This window comes from Balaenoptera musculus, chromosome 15 (assembly GCF_009873245.2).
Source record: "Balaenoptera musculus isolate JJ_BM4_2016_0621 chromosome 15, mBalMus1.pri.v3, whole genome shotgun sequence".
NCBI lineage: Eukaryota > Metazoa > Chordata > Mammalia > Artiodactyla > Balaenopteridae > Balaenoptera > Balaenoptera musculus.
The window spans coordinates 87,553,684-87,566,463 of NC_045799.1; the positions used below are offsets into that span (position 1 = coordinate 87,553,684).

The window sequence follows — 12,780 nt, forward strand, 5'->3', positions numbered from 1 at the left end:
CCCGAGGCGGCAGGGCCATCCTGTGGTGTCACGGGAAGCTAGGTTAGATGCAGGACACGTGACGGGAGTGCAGCTGCTCGTGCCCCCAGAAAGCCGCGTGTGTCTTTGAAGCCGTGAGTCGGTCTGGGGTGCCCTGTACGCCCTGGGCCACCTGGCCTGTTGGAAAGGGTCCAGGGGTCCCGTGTGGCCATCCCGGACAGACGCCACTCGGGTCCAGGATCCTGACACACGTGGGCCGATTTTGGAGGCGCCAGCACTCGGCTGTGTGGGAGGAGAGGGTGGCCGGCTGTGGGCTCTGAGGGCTGCCCAGCTCTCTCATGGGGGTCTGACTGTGACCATGTTGCTGACGCCCTCCCCCCCCACCCCGGGTCCCTTCCACAGCCTGACGGCTCGAGCTGGGCCCGGGCGAGGGACGCCGTCCTAAGTTATGACCCCCCACCCTGAGCGCCGCCTGGTGGCAGCCAGCCTCTGGTGGCCCGGCGACAGGTTCCTCCTGCTTGGTCCCCAGCAATTACTCGTACCCGCCGTGTACCCTGACGGACGAGGAGACCCGGACTGAGATGGTCACCCGGGAGCTGCAGGTCTCGCAGCGGGAGAAGCAGGAGATCCTGGCGTTCGAGGGGCACCTGGCCGCTGCATCCACCAAGCAGACCATCACTGAGAGCAGCAGCTTGCTCCTGTCCCAGCTCACCAGCCTTGAGCCCCAGTATGCGCTGCGCGGAGCTCGGGGCCGGGCCTGGGCTGGCAGGGGCGGGCGGGGGCGCGTGTCCTGGCCGCTGTCCTGGCTCTCCGCGCGGCCGGGCCGTGGTGAAGCCGAGAGCCCCCGTGGCTGGGCTGGGAGGGGAGGGACCGTGGGCCTTGGGGAAGACGGGCAGCTGCCCACAGGTGGGAGGCAGGCGGCCCCGCCCTCACCCGCCACTGTCGCCTGGGGAGCCCTGCGCTTGCGGCTTCGACACGCTTGGGTCTTGTGGAACTTTCAGAGGGCCGCCCCGGAGGCCTCCCCCTCACGTCCTGGAGCAGGTGAAAGGCCTCAACCAGTCCCTCCGCCTCGGGCACCTGCTGTGTCGGAGCCGGAACCCGGACTTCCTCCTCAACATCATCCAGAGGCAGGTGAGTCCCGCCGGGGTCTGGAAGGAGGAGGCTGGCTGCAGGCGGGCGGGCGGGGAACCTTCTAGGGGCGTCAGCGGGCTGTGGCGTTAGATGAGACCGTGGCCAGAAGAGGGCACACCCAGAGACAGGGCTACATGGCGACGGGCTCCTGGGCGTGCACATCGCTCCCGGCACAGCTGGCGGCCGTGGCACGTTGCCGGCGGGGCGCACACAGGGCCGCCTCGGGAGTCCCCGCTGGATGGCGGGCAGGTGGGTCGGGAGGGGCTGCGGCAGGATTAACCGGAAAGAGCCGCGTGGCTGCCGCCCTGCCCAGGCCTCCTCCCAGTCCATGCCCTGGCTGGCCGACCTGGTGCAGTCCAGCGAGGGCTCCCTGGACGTGCTGCCCGTGCAGTGCCTGTGCGAGTTCCTGCTGCACGACGCTGCCGACGAGCCCGCCTCCGGGGAGGAGGAGGAGGAGGGCGAGAGCAAAGAGCAGAAGGCCAAGAAGCGGCAGGTCGGCCCCCCGGCCCCGCCCCCGGCCCCGCCCCCCAGCCCCAGCCCCGCCCCCGCCCTGCCCCCGGCCCCAGCCCAGCCCCGCCCCCAGCCCCGGCCCCGGCCCCAGCCCAGCCTACCCCACCGGCCCTGGAGGCCCACCCTGAGGCCCCCTGTCCCTGCAGAGGCAGCAGAAGCAGCGGCAGCTGCTGGGCCGCCTGCAGGACCTGCTGCTGGGCCCCAGGGCCGATGAGCAGACCACGTGCGAGGTGCTGGACTACTTTCTGCGGCGCCTCGGCTCCTCCCAGCTGGCGTCCCGGGTGCTGGCCATGAAGGTGCGGCGGCCGGCCTCGGCCCGCTCTCCCCGCGCCCCCCTGCTCGCCCCGGCACGGTTCTGTCCTCTTTCGTTACGATGAGCATCTCTACTCACCCAGACTTTTATCCTAGCTGACTTCCGGACACAGAAAGGGCGCAGTCATAAACCGTGCAGGGCTCAGAGCCCTTTTCCCCTGTCTGGGCCCCCTCCCTCGGTGGTAATGGGAAACGTCCCGAGAGCAGTTCAGTCGCCGTCCTGCCGTGCTTCCCAAGGTGCTGGCGACGGTTTTCCAGGGGAGCCGGTGGCGCTCCTTCCGCCCCAGTCGTGGCAGCTCTGACCGCACCACGTCTCTGCCGGGAAGCGGCCCCCTCGCGCGGGTTTGAGAGGGAGTGGGTGGCCCCGAGACCGGGCGCACGTCTGCTTGCAGGGCCTGTCCCTGGTGCTCTCGGAGGGCAGCCTGCGGGACGGGGAGGAGAAGGAGCCCCCCATGGAGGAGGACTCGGGCGACTCGGACGCGCTGCAGGGCTACCAGTGGCTGCTGCGAGACCTGCCCAGGTTGCCTCTGTTCGACAGCGTCAGGACCACCACCGCCCTGGCGCTGCAGCAGGTGAGGGGCCGCAGGGCGGGCGGCGGGCAGCCCTGCGGGGCGCGCGCTCACACGCCCTCCTTCCCCCCACTCCCCAGGCCATCCACATGGAGACAGACCCGCAGACCATCAGCGCCTACCTGGTCTACCTGTCCCAGCACACACCCGTGGAGGAGCAGAGCCAGCACAGCGACCTGGCCCTGGTGAGGGGGGGCGGGGCGGGGCGGGGCTGGGGGCGGGGCGGGGCGGGGGGGACCCTGGCCAGCCCAGCCGGGATGCGGGGCCAGCGGGGCCACCCCTTGGCTGTGGGCTCTGAGCGCCCAGCTGCCTTGCCGGTGACCTTCTGTCCGGAGCAGGGGTCGAGGGCAGGAGCCCCCAGTGCCCTTGTGATCATCCAGGCCTGGTTGCCTCTGTGGCTCTGGGCTGGGGGAGGCGTGGCTTGGCCAACCCAGGAGGCCAAGGGGCAGGAGGCCAGCCCAGGAGTCCGGGGCTGGGGCTGGGCCCCGCATCCCGCCCCCTGCCGGGGAGGCCCTGGGAGCTGAGCACGTGCCCGTTTTCTACTTCGTCTTGCTCTTTTCCGGCCGTCTTTCTTCTGACCTTGCTACTCTGCTAGCGGGTCAGCTGACAGTGGCAGAGGTTCTGGAGGCCCTGGGTCTTTGTAGAATGCGTGAGTGGAGGGAGTGAGGGAACGGGCTGAAGACAGAGGTCGGTGGGCAGGGGGATTCTGTCCAAGCCTGGGCTCCTCGTCAAGGGGCTGGACAGTAATAAAAGTCCGGGCTGGAGGCCTCGCCCTTCTGAGTCTGGTCCAGGGGCCAGCCTGCCCCGCGTCACTGCTGCAGGTTTCAAGTAAACGTGGTGTCCGGCTGTTTGCAGACGGCCTTTCCCTTCGGGTCTCGAGAAGCGTGTGTTACTGTCGCTCGAGGGCAGATGGCGCCTTGCCCCATGGCTCGCTCTCCTCTCCGTGCGGGGCCGGCCCTCTCCAGGGAGCCTGTCACTTCTTGCTGCCCCTCCCGCCCGCTTGGCAGTTGACAGCCCTGCGCGGCTGCAGGGCTCTGCGTGTGGGGCCCTTCCATCCGTCGTCGGCCTGCTGCCCGGTGTCGGGGGGTGGTGGTTGTGCAGAGCGGACGTGGCGTCGGGGCAGCCTTCCGAGGGCACGGGGCCGTCGGCCAGGCACGACTGGAGGAGGGCCCCGTGCCCTCTGACGCCGTGCTCCCCCAGGACGTGGCCCGGCTCATCGTGGAGCGCTCCACCATCATGTCCCACCTCTTCTCCAAGCGCTCCTGCAGCGCCGAGTCGGACGCCGTGCTGGCCGCCCTGCTCTCCATCTTCTCCCGCTACGTGCAGCGCATGCGCAAGAGCAAGGAGGGCGAGGAGGTCTACAGCTGGGTAAGGCGGGCGGGCGCCCTGGGCCGGCCCCCGTGGCCCTCACCTCGGCCCGCTCACCCCCTTCCTCCCCCTCCAGTCGGAGTCGCAAGACCAGGTCTTCCTGCGCTGGACCAGCGGGGAGACGGCCACCATGCACATCCTGGTGGTCCACGCCATGGTCATCCTCCTGACGCTGGGCCCGCCCCGCGGTGAGCAGCCCGCGGGCGGTGGGGCCTGGGTCTCCCGTGGGGGTAGGTACCCTTCCCTGCCCGTCCTGGGGGCACGCGCGCGAGCCTCCACATGGCGGGACCCCGGGCACCGCCGGCCCTTCCGATCCACGGGCTGGGGGTTTCCAAACTCTGTGCCGCCTCGGCCCACGCGCTGTCCTGTCGTCGTGAGACGCACGTGGGTGTTGCTGGGCACCTCGGGGCCTGCTCCTCTTTGCACTGTGGCTTCTGGAGGTGGAGGTGTCCACGTGGGGCTGCCCAGCTGAGGGGACACTGGTGCCCAGAGCAGTGAGCTCCAGGTCCTCCCCACAGGCCTGGGGTGTGGCCCTCGACTCACTGGCCGTGGGCTGTGTCCAGAGCCGGCTGATCCTCCGGCCTCCTGAGACCTCTCTGCCCGGCAGCCCCTCCTTCCCTCCCCGTGGCTGACGCCGTGGGCTGCTCTGCCACTTACTTGTGTCCAGGGGAGGCTGGCCTTGTGCCGGCCTGGCCTACTGGCTGCCCGGGTCTTTGTGCAGCCTGAGCCCTGGAAGGAGCCGGTTTGGCCAAGCCCACAGAGCCCAGGGAGCGTGCTGGCCCCAGCCTCACACCGTCCCCTGGGCGGCCTGGCCAGCTCTGCACCTCCGTTTCCTCGACTGAGACGGGGCAATGCCGCGATTGTGAGGATTACACAAGTCAACTGCACAAAGCCTCTGCCGCTGGGCCGCGCTCAGCTCTTGGTAGATTCTTCTCCATCCTCTGAAGCCCCAGTTCGCACCTATAAACCGAGGACGCGCTGGCCTCAGCCTTCAGCCTTCGGTGCGGCCGAAGCTCCTAGGGTGGCGAGGTCTGGGAAGGCCTCACTGAGCCGGCCCTGGTGCTTGCCCTGTTGTCTCTCCCAAAGCTGGTGACGGTGAGTTCCAGGCGCTGCTGGACATCTGGTTCCCAGAGAAGAAGCCCCTGCCCACGGCCTTCCTGGTGGACACGTCGGAAGAGGCGCTGCTGCTGCCCGACTGGCTGAAGTTGCGCATGATCCGCTCGGAGGTCCCGCGCCTGGTGGACGCTGGTATGGCCTGGGCGGGGCTGGGGCGGGGAGGACCAGGTCTTGCCTCCTGCTGCGGGCCTGGGCGTGTGTTCTAGCTGTTGCCGATGAGAGAGGACGGCTCGGGGGCCTCTGGTGGGTTCCGGGGCGTCTGTTATTCAGCAGACGTTTGTGGATCTGTCAGTGCGCTGACAGCTGCCCACAAGCCCTTGTGGTCCGGCGGGGAGGCCAAGGGCCTCCAGTGAGAAGCGGTGCTGGAGGAGGAACGAAGACCAAGTGGTCCAGGAATTCGGAGGGGAGGAGGAGGGGCTGGGGCCTCGGAGCTGGTTCTGGGACGCAGAGTGGCCTTGGGCAGCCTGCGGCAAGGAGGAAGGGCATCCGGTGGTGGTCAGCGTGGTATCCAGCGGGGGTGGCAGGCCGGGCAGTTTGGGGGGTGGCTTGGCTGGAGGGTGGGTTGGCTTGGGAAGTGCAGCAGGACACGCTCAGGGGAGCCTTGGCTCTGAGCTGGAGGGAGCGCAGGGCTGGCCCGCAGCCTCAGGATGCAGGGTGGGGGCCTGAGGACCCACCAGCCACACTTGGAGCTGCCCTCTGGGCCCTGGGCCCCACCAGGCCCCGCGGGCCAGGGTCACCAACGGCGGTCACTGAGTGAGAGCCGCCCTCAGCCCTGCAGGACCTGGAGCCCCAGCAGCTGCTGCTGTTCGTGCAGTCCTTTGGCATCCCTGTGTCCAGCATGAGCAAACTTCTCCAGTATCTGGACCAGGCGGTGGCCCACGACCCCCAGACCCTGGAGCAGAACATCATGGACAAGAGTGAGAGCCGGGGTCCTCGGCCGAGCACCCCGGGCCCGCCATGCGTCTGTGGTCGGGGAGCCAGGCTGTGGGTGGAGTGGAACAGCCCCGGGGCAGGGGCTGCGAGCAGGAAGGTGGAGCTGCGTCCACCCCTCGGGTTGGAGGGTGGAGGGAGCTGTGGGCGCTGCCTGATTCTCTGCGGAAAGACCCTGTCGCCCAGCTTCCCAGGTCCTGGGGAGGCTTGGAGCTCTGCGGGCACTGTGCGGAGGGCTTCCCTCCTCCCTGGGGGCCCGTGTTTACCCGTGGCTGCCCCCCCGCAGATTACATGGCTCACCTGGTCGAGGTCCAGCACGAGCGAGGGGCGTCCGGAGGCCAGACTTTCCACTCCCTGCTCACAGCCTCCCTGCCCGCCCGGCGAGGTACCCACCCATCCCGGCTCGCACGGCCACTCGGGAACGTTTGCTTCTGGCCGGCGTCCAGGCTTCTGTTTATGGGCCCTGTTCCTCGTGGGCCTCGGCAGGCCTGGCGAGGCTGGGGGTCCCGGGGTGAGAGCCCTCTGCAGGGCCTGTGAGCCAGCTCCTGTCGGGGCGGTGGGCTGCCGGGCGAGCCTGGCCTTGGTTGGCAAGGTCCCCGCCACAGCTGGCCGTGATGGCTTCTCAGCCGACCTGCTCCTCCTTGCCTGCAGACAGCACGGAGGCGCCGAAACCCAAAAGCAGCCCAGAGCAGCCACCGGGCCAGGGCAGGACCCGGGCCGTGACACAGGTGCGGGTTCTGGGCCCCGAGGACGACCTGGCCGGCATGCTCCTGCAGGTACGGGACACCCTCCCTCCCCGGTCCCTCCTCCCTCCTGGAATCCACGGCCAGGGGTTCCCTGGGCATGTGTGTTCTCGCCCGCTCCTCACAGTGACAGGCGCTGCAGAGCAGCTGTGCGCAGTTTCCATCTTCACGCTTACACACCTGTATGCGCACGTGTGTGCACAGGTCCACGCGCTCTTTCCTGGGCCTGTTGCCACGGGCCTTGTCCCAGTCCTTGGCCCCCACCCCATGCCCCTCTGGAGAGTCTGCTGGGGACCGGGCACACCAGTGCCAACTGCCGGCAGCCTCCGTGGGGTCGGGGTGTGGGGTGAGAGGAGGGCTCTTCGGGGAAGGCCCCATCTGCCAGCCACGCGGTCCTGATGGCTGCCTTTCACCAGATCTTCCCGCTGAGCCCGAGCCCGCGGTGGCAGAGCTCCAGCGCGCGCCCTGTAGCCCTGGCGCTGCAGCAGGCCCTGGGCCGGGAGCTGGCGCGAGTCCGCCAGGGGAGCCCCGAGGTGCCGGGCGTCGCGGTGCGCCTCCTGCAGGCCCTCGCCACCCTGCTGAACTCCCCGCACGGCGGCGCCCTGGTCATGGTCATGCACCAGAACCACTTCCTCGCCTGCCCTCTGATGCGCCAGCTCTGCCAGTACCAGGTAGGCCCTGGCACAGCCCTGCGCCTCGCTCCCCGAGTCTCCGCGCCCGGGCTCTGCCTCGTGTGGCCAAGGCCTCCGTCCCCTGTCCCGTCCCCCCAGGCTCGGGGCTTCTGTGGCCAGGCCTGCTTGGGCCCCGGCTGACTGGGTGTCCTGACGTTGTCCTGTGGGCCTCGTCTCTTGCTCCTAAGTGAAGAGATGCAGCTTTTGCTGCGGATCTGGGGATAGATGCCCTGCTTGTGTGACAGAAACTTCCCATGAGCAGGGCGGGAGCGTGTTGGGCTTTCACCGCATCCACCACCTGGGTTCAGTAGTTCTGCCACGTTCACCTTACCTGCCCCTGTCTGTGCCCACGTGCGTGCTACCTTCTTGATCGTTTTCTCTCTGTGCCCCATGGGGACGGGCGGCAGCAGACCCCTCGTGGGCTGCGGGTACGGGCGGTGGAGGGGCCCCCGCTGTGGCAGGCGGGACGGCCCCGCCCGGCCCTGGCTGTGTCTGAGCCGTGCTGCGCTGTCCCCAGCGCTGCGTGCCCCAGGACACCGGCTTCTCGTCGCGCTTCCTCAAAGTGCTCGTGCAGACCCTGCAGTGGCTGGACAGCCCCGCCGTGGAGGCCGGGCCCCTGCAGGCCCAGCTCAAGCTGTTTGCCGCCCAGTACTCGGCACGACGCCGGATCAGCGATGGTGAGATGGGGTCGATGGTGCCGGCGGGGGTCCTGGGCTCTCTGCCGTCGCATCAGGGGGACCAGGGCCTTGTTCCCAGAGGGGTCCCGGGTGGCGTCGGGGTGAATGGGGCCCAGCGGTTTGGGGGTCGGGGCACTGGGGAGGCCCCCCAGAGGGGAGCGTACGTGTGGGAGCCGAGGGGAGTCGCCTGCCCGGCACCCCTGGCAGGAGTCCCATGGGTCACACGGCGCTCTCCTGCAGTGCGGAGCGGGTTCCTGCACCTGGCGGAGGCCCTGACGTTCCGCGGGGACCCGGAAGTGGTCAGCTCCACCATCCGCGCCATCGCCGCCACCCTCAAGTCTGGAGAGGGGTGTGACGTGGAGCCCGAGCTTATCAGCAAAGGTACTCGGGCCCCAGGCGCCACAAAGACCCCGCCTCGCCACCCCGCACACAGGTCCCTCTCCTGGGCGCCCCCAGAACAGGGCCCGGGGGCGGGGCTGTCTGTCCTGGAGTCCGGTGGCCCCCTGAGCTGGAGTGACACAGGTGCCCTCTCTGCCCCCCTCAGTCCTCCGGGGTCTGGTCGCCGTGAGGTCGCCTCACCTGGAGGAGCTGCTGGCCGCGCTCTTCTCCGCGGCCTCCGCCTTCCCGGCCTCGGGGCCCGTGGCCGTGGTGAGCTCACTGCTGCTGCAGGAGAAGGGGGAGCCCCCAGCCCTGGGGAAGCAGGACTCTGACGGCTGCAGGTGAGCCGGCGGGGCGGTGGCCGGCTGGGGGGGGGGCGGGGTGCGGCCCTGGCCGGCCGCGTCTGAGCCCACCCCACCTGCCCTGCAGCCTGGAGGCTGTGCGGCTGGGACCCTGCTCGGGGCTCCTCGTCGACTGGCTGGAGATGCTGGACCCCGAGGTGATCAGCAGCTGCCCTGACCTGCAGCAGCGGCTGCTGTTCTCCCAGAGCAAGGTGGGCCTCGCGCGGACCCGGCACCCTGGGCCACAGTCCATGCGGTGGCCCCGGGCGGGGGGGCTGCCTCTCTGTCGCTTCCAGCAGACCCGAGGCCTGGGTCTCAGTGGCCAGACAGGTCCCACGTTTCCTCTGAGCGGGTCACCACAACTGGCCAGATCTGGTCACGGAGGTGGGCGGGGGGTGGGTTGGTCCTTGTGGGCTCAGGTCCTCACAGGGCACGAGACGGTAGGGGGAGTGGAGCTCAGCACCCCCTGACGAGGGGTGGGGTCCTCTGAGGGGTCAGAGCCCACGTCAGGGCTCTGCGGGGGTGGCGGGGTCCCCCAGCTCATCTGGCCGTGGGGAAGGTGAGGATCCACTGACCAGGTCGCGGGGGAGGGGCTGGGCAACCCCTGCCCGTGATCCCGCCGCGTGCTGGCGGGTCTGCGCTTCTGACCGCGGCGGTCATGCTTCCGCGCCCCCCGCCCGCCCAGGCGTTCCCACGCCCAGGGTTTTGCTCGCGTGTCTCCTGGTCTCTGAGGAGTGGATTCAGCTCAACCCGTGTTTAATCTGCGGAGTGACCGGCCGGGCTGGGTGGCTTCCCAGGCGGGAGCCTCGGATCTGCCTCAAAACGGACGCTTTCCTCTGCTCTGTGCCGGCACACGTGGGCTGTCATCTGCTGACGCTATCCGGCGGAGCTATCAGCCCGGCGGGGACCATCCCAGGTTTCCTCCCTCCCCAGGGCAAAGGCCCTCCCGGGCCGCAGGTGCCGTCTTTCCGACCCTACCTCTTAGCCCTGCTCACACACCAGTCCGGCTGGCCCACGCTGCACCAGTGTATCCACGTCCTGCTGGGCAAGAGCCGGGAGGAGAGGTGAGTCCCCCAGATCCCTGTCCCCCACCGGCAGGTCTGTTCCTGCCGCAGGCAGTGTGGGCCTTGGGGTGCCATGTGGCGGCCGCCCTGCCCAGACTCCTCCGGGAGCCGCGTTCAGAGGGCAGCGTCGGGGGCCTTGCGGGGATCTGATCCAGCACCCTTCCCTGCCGGCTTCCTCAGGAACCGGGGCTCTCTTGCCTGGCCCCGTGTCCCTTCTCTGGGTGACCAGCAGGCAGACAGTCGGGTTCACTGTCCTCCGGTCGTGTGAATGGCTGGCGTCCGTGCTGTGCCGCGGGGGCACCAGAGGCCCCTGTGCGCGGCTGCGAGCGTGGGGTGGGGCGGGGCCGACCTTAGCTTTGCCACCGTGAGCTGCAGAGAGGCCAGGTGGGGCAGCCCGCGTCCCCTGACAGCTGACCTGGGCCCTCGGCTGGCAGGGAGCGTCCCGCCCCATCCCCCTCCTCCCTCCACCTGGAGACGTGCCTCGCGCCCAGCCAAGCCGCCTTGCGTCCTCCAGGTCTGACCCCTCGGCCTCCCTGGACTTCCTCTGGGCCTGCATCCACATTCCTCGAATCTGGCAGGGCAGGGACCAGCGTACCCCTCAGGCAGGTTTTGGGGTGTCCCCTGCCCGCAGGGCGGGGCGGCGGGTGGACATGGCGAGATGCGGGCACGCCCGTCGCGCCCGGGCCTGACTGGCGGTGCCCGGCTGCAGAAGCGGCGGGAGGAGTTGGTGCTGCGGGTCCAGGCCCCAGAGCTCATCGGCCTGGTGGAGCTGATCCTGGCGGAGGCAGAGACCAGGAGCCAGGACGGGGACGCCAGCGCCTGCAGCCTTCTCCAGGCCCGGCTGCCCCTGCTGCTCAGCTGCTGCCGCGGTGACGACGAGGGCATCAGGAAGGTGGCGGTGCACCTGACGAGCTGCATCCAGCAGTGGGCTGACAGGTGAGGGTGCTGGACCCCGGGCTCCGGAGCCCCCGCCTGTCCCCTGGCCTGTGTGATGGGAGGCCGTGGCTCAGACGTGAGCACCGTGGGAATGAGCCCAGGCCACCAGTGGGGGTGGGGTAGGGGTGAGGGGCCTGGCACACCAGCTCTGCACGCAGCCCGCAGTGGGAACAGCGGCTCCCTGGTCCCACGGCCACCCCGAGTCTGGTCTCTGGTCTCTCGCAGCGTGCTGGGCAGGCGTTGCCGAGACCTGCTCGTGCACCTCTACCTGCAGTGGCCAGGCCTCCGGGCGCCTGTGCCTGACGTCTTGCTGCACAGCGAAGGGGCCGCCGGCAGCAGCGTCTGCAAGGTGAAGCCCTGTGGGGTCGTCGGGCCGCCTTTGTCCTTCACGTGGAGGTAGAAACGCCGACTGGGAGGTAGAGAAATGCCTTTTCTCGGATCTAAAGACAAAAAAGGCACCTGGCGAGTGTCGATGGCATGTCTGAGGGCAGAGCCTGCCCTGCCACCCTTGCCTGTCCGACCTCTCGAAGGGTCTGGAAACGATCTTTCTCTCCTCCAAGAAGTCCTCTGGGTGTGGAGCAGAGGAGAGTGGGTGTCTCCCTCGTTCCCTGATAAGGGACCGTTGACTACAACAGGCTGCGTGGTGCGTGTGTGACGGTGTCGCATGCGTCCCAGCACCCCCATCCCTTCCTGGCTGCCTGCCGTGGCACTGGCCTTTGGCCCAGCGTGGGGCCTCCGTGTGCGGGTCTGCGTGGCATCTGCCTTCACCTCCCTTGGGTGATGGTGGGGGGAGGGGTGTCTGGTGGGCCCCCTGCCCATGTTCCCTGGGCTGGACCCTGGAGTCGGATCTGCCGCCTGCCCTGCTTCTCGGGACGGGGAGGGAAGTTGATGTTTTTCCAGTTGTGCTTCCTTCCAGTTTTGTGTGTTACTTGTTTTACACACCTGAAATTATGCTTTATTTGTAAGGTTGGTTTTTCTCACTCGAGCTAATGTAGGGCTTTTATTCTGTTTGTGCGGAGAGGGTGACCTCACACACCAAGTGCTGAGATTGGCTGGGAGCTCTGGCCACTGTTTGACCCCCAGGAGCATCAGAAAGCACTGGGGGAACAGGTTTCTCTGGGTCGCTGCGTAGGTCCTTAGGGACCATGCCAGGGCCTTGGGGTCTGGGGACCTTGGAGCAGGGGTGCGCACGCCGCCCGGTGAGCCCCATCGTAGCCCCTGCAGTGGCGGGCAGCGGACTCGGCGGGGGGGCGGGCGGCCCCGGCTCTGACCACCCCCGTCCCTCTCAGCTGGACGCCCTCATTCACCGCTTCATCACCCTCCTCGCGGACACCAGCGACTCACGGGCGGCCGAGAACCGCGTGGCCGACGCCAACATGGCCTGTCGGAAGCTGGCTGTGGCCCACCCCATCCTGCTGCTCAGGTACCGCCTGGCCTGTCCCACCTGCAGCCTGAGTGGGCAGAGCTCGCCGGCAGGGTGCCCTCCCCGCCCCAGCCTGGAGCGGCTCCCACACCAGGTGTTCCTTTGAGGCGGGCTCTGCGGCTAAGAGCCGGTGGACGGACACTGGTGGTGTCGTCACGGGCAGCCAGGGCCTCGGCTGCTTCCTGACTAAGTGGAGTCTCGGGGGCAGGGGCCTGGTGGACGCGGGAGAGGGTGGGTCAGGTGAGTGGCCCAGAACATCACGGTGGGGGTTAGCGGGCTCCGGGTGGTCTCCACGTGCAAGTTGATGTCGGCCCGCGGGGGGCTGGGGGAGACGGCCCAGGACCACCAAGCGCACGCGTCGCCCGCAGGCACCTGCCCATGATCGCCGCCCTCCTGCACGGCCGCAACCACCTCAACTTCCAGGAGTTCCGGCAGCAGAACCACCTGACCTTCTTCCTGCACGTGCTGGGCATCCTGGAGCTGCTGCAGCCGCGGGTGTTCCAGAGCGAGCACCAGGGGGCGCTGTGGGACTGCCTGCTCTCCTTTCTCCGCCTGCTGCTGGTGGGTGCCCCGCCCACCCTCTGGACGCTGGGCCCCGGGAGTCCCCAGGCGTCAGGTGCCCTGGTCCCTCT

At 69.0% G+C, this 12,780-nt stretch overlaps 1 protein-coding gene across 6 annotated transcripts in view; it reads left to right on the plus strand.

Annotated features, from left to right (window-relative positions):
- Positions 1–12,780, plus strand: part of INTS1 (integrator complex subunit 1) — a 29,354-nt gene that overhangs the window by 12,311 nt on the left and 4,263 nt on the right. For 3 of the 6 annotated variants that reach the window (XR_005016428.1, XM_036825400.1, XM_036825401.1), the window contains exons 18-40: positions 509–706; positions 981–1,110; positions 1,424–1,603; positions 1,767–1,916; positions 2,325–2,504; positions 2,582–2,686; positions 3,702–3,869; positions 3,946–4,099; positions 4,956–5,117; positions 5,756–5,902; positions 6,202–6,300; positions 6,567–6,691; positions 7,075–7,329; positions 7,847–8,006; positions 8,247–8,387; positions 8,551–8,725; positions 8,814–8,937; positions 9,659–9,789; positions 10,304–10,391; positions 10,499–10,725; positions 10,951–11,074; positions 12,015–12,148; positions 12,517–12,709. Coding sequence is in view for 5 of the 6 variants with exons in the window: in XM_036825400.1 (XP_036681295.1) it covers positions 509–706; positions 981–1,110; positions 1,424–1,603; positions 1,767–1,916; positions 2,325–2,504; positions 2,582–2,686; positions 3,702–3,869; positions 3,946–4,099; positions 4,956–5,117; positions 5,756–5,902; positions 6,202–6,300; positions 6,567–6,691; positions 7,075–7,329; positions 7,847–8,006; positions 8,247–8,387; positions 8,551–8,725; positions 8,814–8,937; positions 9,659–9,789; positions 10,304–10,391; positions 10,499–10,725; positions 10,951–11,074; positions 12,015–12,148; positions 12,517–12,709 (3,550 nt within the window). In the remaining variant the exon portion in view is untranslated. The remainder of the gene's footprint in view (positions 1–508; positions 707–980; positions 1,111–1,423; positions 1,604–1,766; positions 1,917–2,324; positions 2,505–2,581; positions 2,687–3,701; positions 3,870–3,945; positions 4,100–4,955; positions 5,118–5,755; positions 5,903–6,201; positions 6,301–6,566; positions 6,692–7,074; positions 7,330–7,846; positions 8,007–8,246; positions 8,388–8,550; positions 8,726–8,813; positions 8,938–9,658; positions 9,790–10,303; positions 10,392–10,498; positions 10,726–10,950; positions 11,075–12,014; positions 12,149–12,516; positions 12,710–12,780) is intronic. The other 3 variants (XM_036825402.1, XM_036825403.1, XM_036825404.1) reach the window with 2 other exon arrangements.